General features: G+C 38.6%; 1 protein-coding gene across 1 annotated transcript in view; it reads left to right on the top strand.

The window, feature by feature from the left end:
• Positions 1-1,259, top strand: part of SLC1A4 (solute carrier family 1 member 4) — a 20,461-nt gene that overhangs the window by 9,189 nt on the left and 10,013 nt on the right. The window contains 1 exon segment of the mRNA XM_007464110.1: positions 400-442. Within this exon segment, the coding sequence (XP_007464172.1) occupies positions 400-442 (43 nt within the window).

Here is a 1,259-nt window from a genome sequence, read left to right as displayed (position 1 = left end):
GCAAGGAATGCCCCCCAGTTATTACAATAACAAAACTCTCCTTTGAATTTCACTAGTGGGCAGTGCCACTCCCCATTGAAAACCACTGCACTAGGGCTTAGCCTCTAGGGGAAAGGAAAGTGATACAATTATTCCGGTTTCCTTGGACACAGCTTACCTCAATATCCAGGGGCACCACCAGGGAGATGAGGATAAAGATCAGTGCACTCAAAGTATCTATTGGGGCCCCGCAGCCGAAGCACAGTTGGGTGCTTGGATCAAGCAGAAGATGGCAGTAAATGCTGGACGTGGGGAAAGAGGGAACCCTGTGTGTCAGGCTGTCAGGAATGGGCATCTTAAAGTGGACACTTTGAATGCTGAACTTTAAGAATACTGACAAAATGCTTTCTTTTCCAACAGAAACCTGTTTCCCTCAAATCTTGTGGTTGCAGCTTTCCGTACGGTAAGCTTGATGCTTTGCTAAAAATATGAAACTTTGGGGAGGGGTGGGTTACGTATAAATTACTGCTATAGAGTTAGGTAAGGTGGAACAGGGAGGGTTGTGTTGTTAACAACACTTAGTATCATTGGCTTAAAATTTATAGATATACCCCTGGAGTGAAAACAAACAAAACAAGAAAGCAAAAATTTTTCCAAAATATCCCACTAGTTCCAGTATCTTTTCATATCACCTAATACCCTCAAATCACATTTTGGGGAACTTTTAAATATTTTAGATTTTTTTTTTTTTTTTTTTTGGCTCTACTGTGTGGCTTGTGGGACCTTAGATCCTTGACCAGAGATTGAACTTGTGCCCCCTGCAGTGGAAGCACCAAATCCTAACCACTGGACTACCAAGGAATTCCCTAGAATTTTTTAAAATTACATTTTAATCTTTTTTTTCTGATTATAAGGATAACGTATGCTCCTTGCAAAAAATAAAAATAAAGTGCAAAAAAGTAGAAGAAAATAAAAATCACCCATAATCACTACCTAGAGCTACCCATTAACATTTTGGTATACATCCTTCCAGTATGTTTTTTCTATACATGTGCACACTCACATGATTTTAAAATAATTATACTACATAACATTGTTAGTATGTACACGTGCTACACATATTGTTCTGTAACCTGCTCTTATTGTTAACATTTTCTCATGTCGGTAAATATCCTTCTGCATAAGTTATTGGCTGTATTCCACTGTATGAGAGTATCATAATTTTACTCAACCAGTCCCTTGTTGATGGTGGTTTCCAGTCTTTCCCTCATTTTAGCAAT

This window comes from Lipotes vexillifer, unplaced genomic scaffold, assembly GCF_000442215.2.
Source record: "Lipotes vexillifer unplaced genomic scaffold, Lipotes_vexillifer_v1.1 scaffold311, whole genome shotgun sequence".
NCBI lineage: Eukaryota > Metazoa > Chordata > Mammalia > Artiodactyla > Lipotidae > Lipotes > Lipotes vexillifer.
The sequence above is the reverse complement of the archived record's forward strand: the minus strand, read 5'-3'. Positions and strand labels throughout refer to the sequence as shown.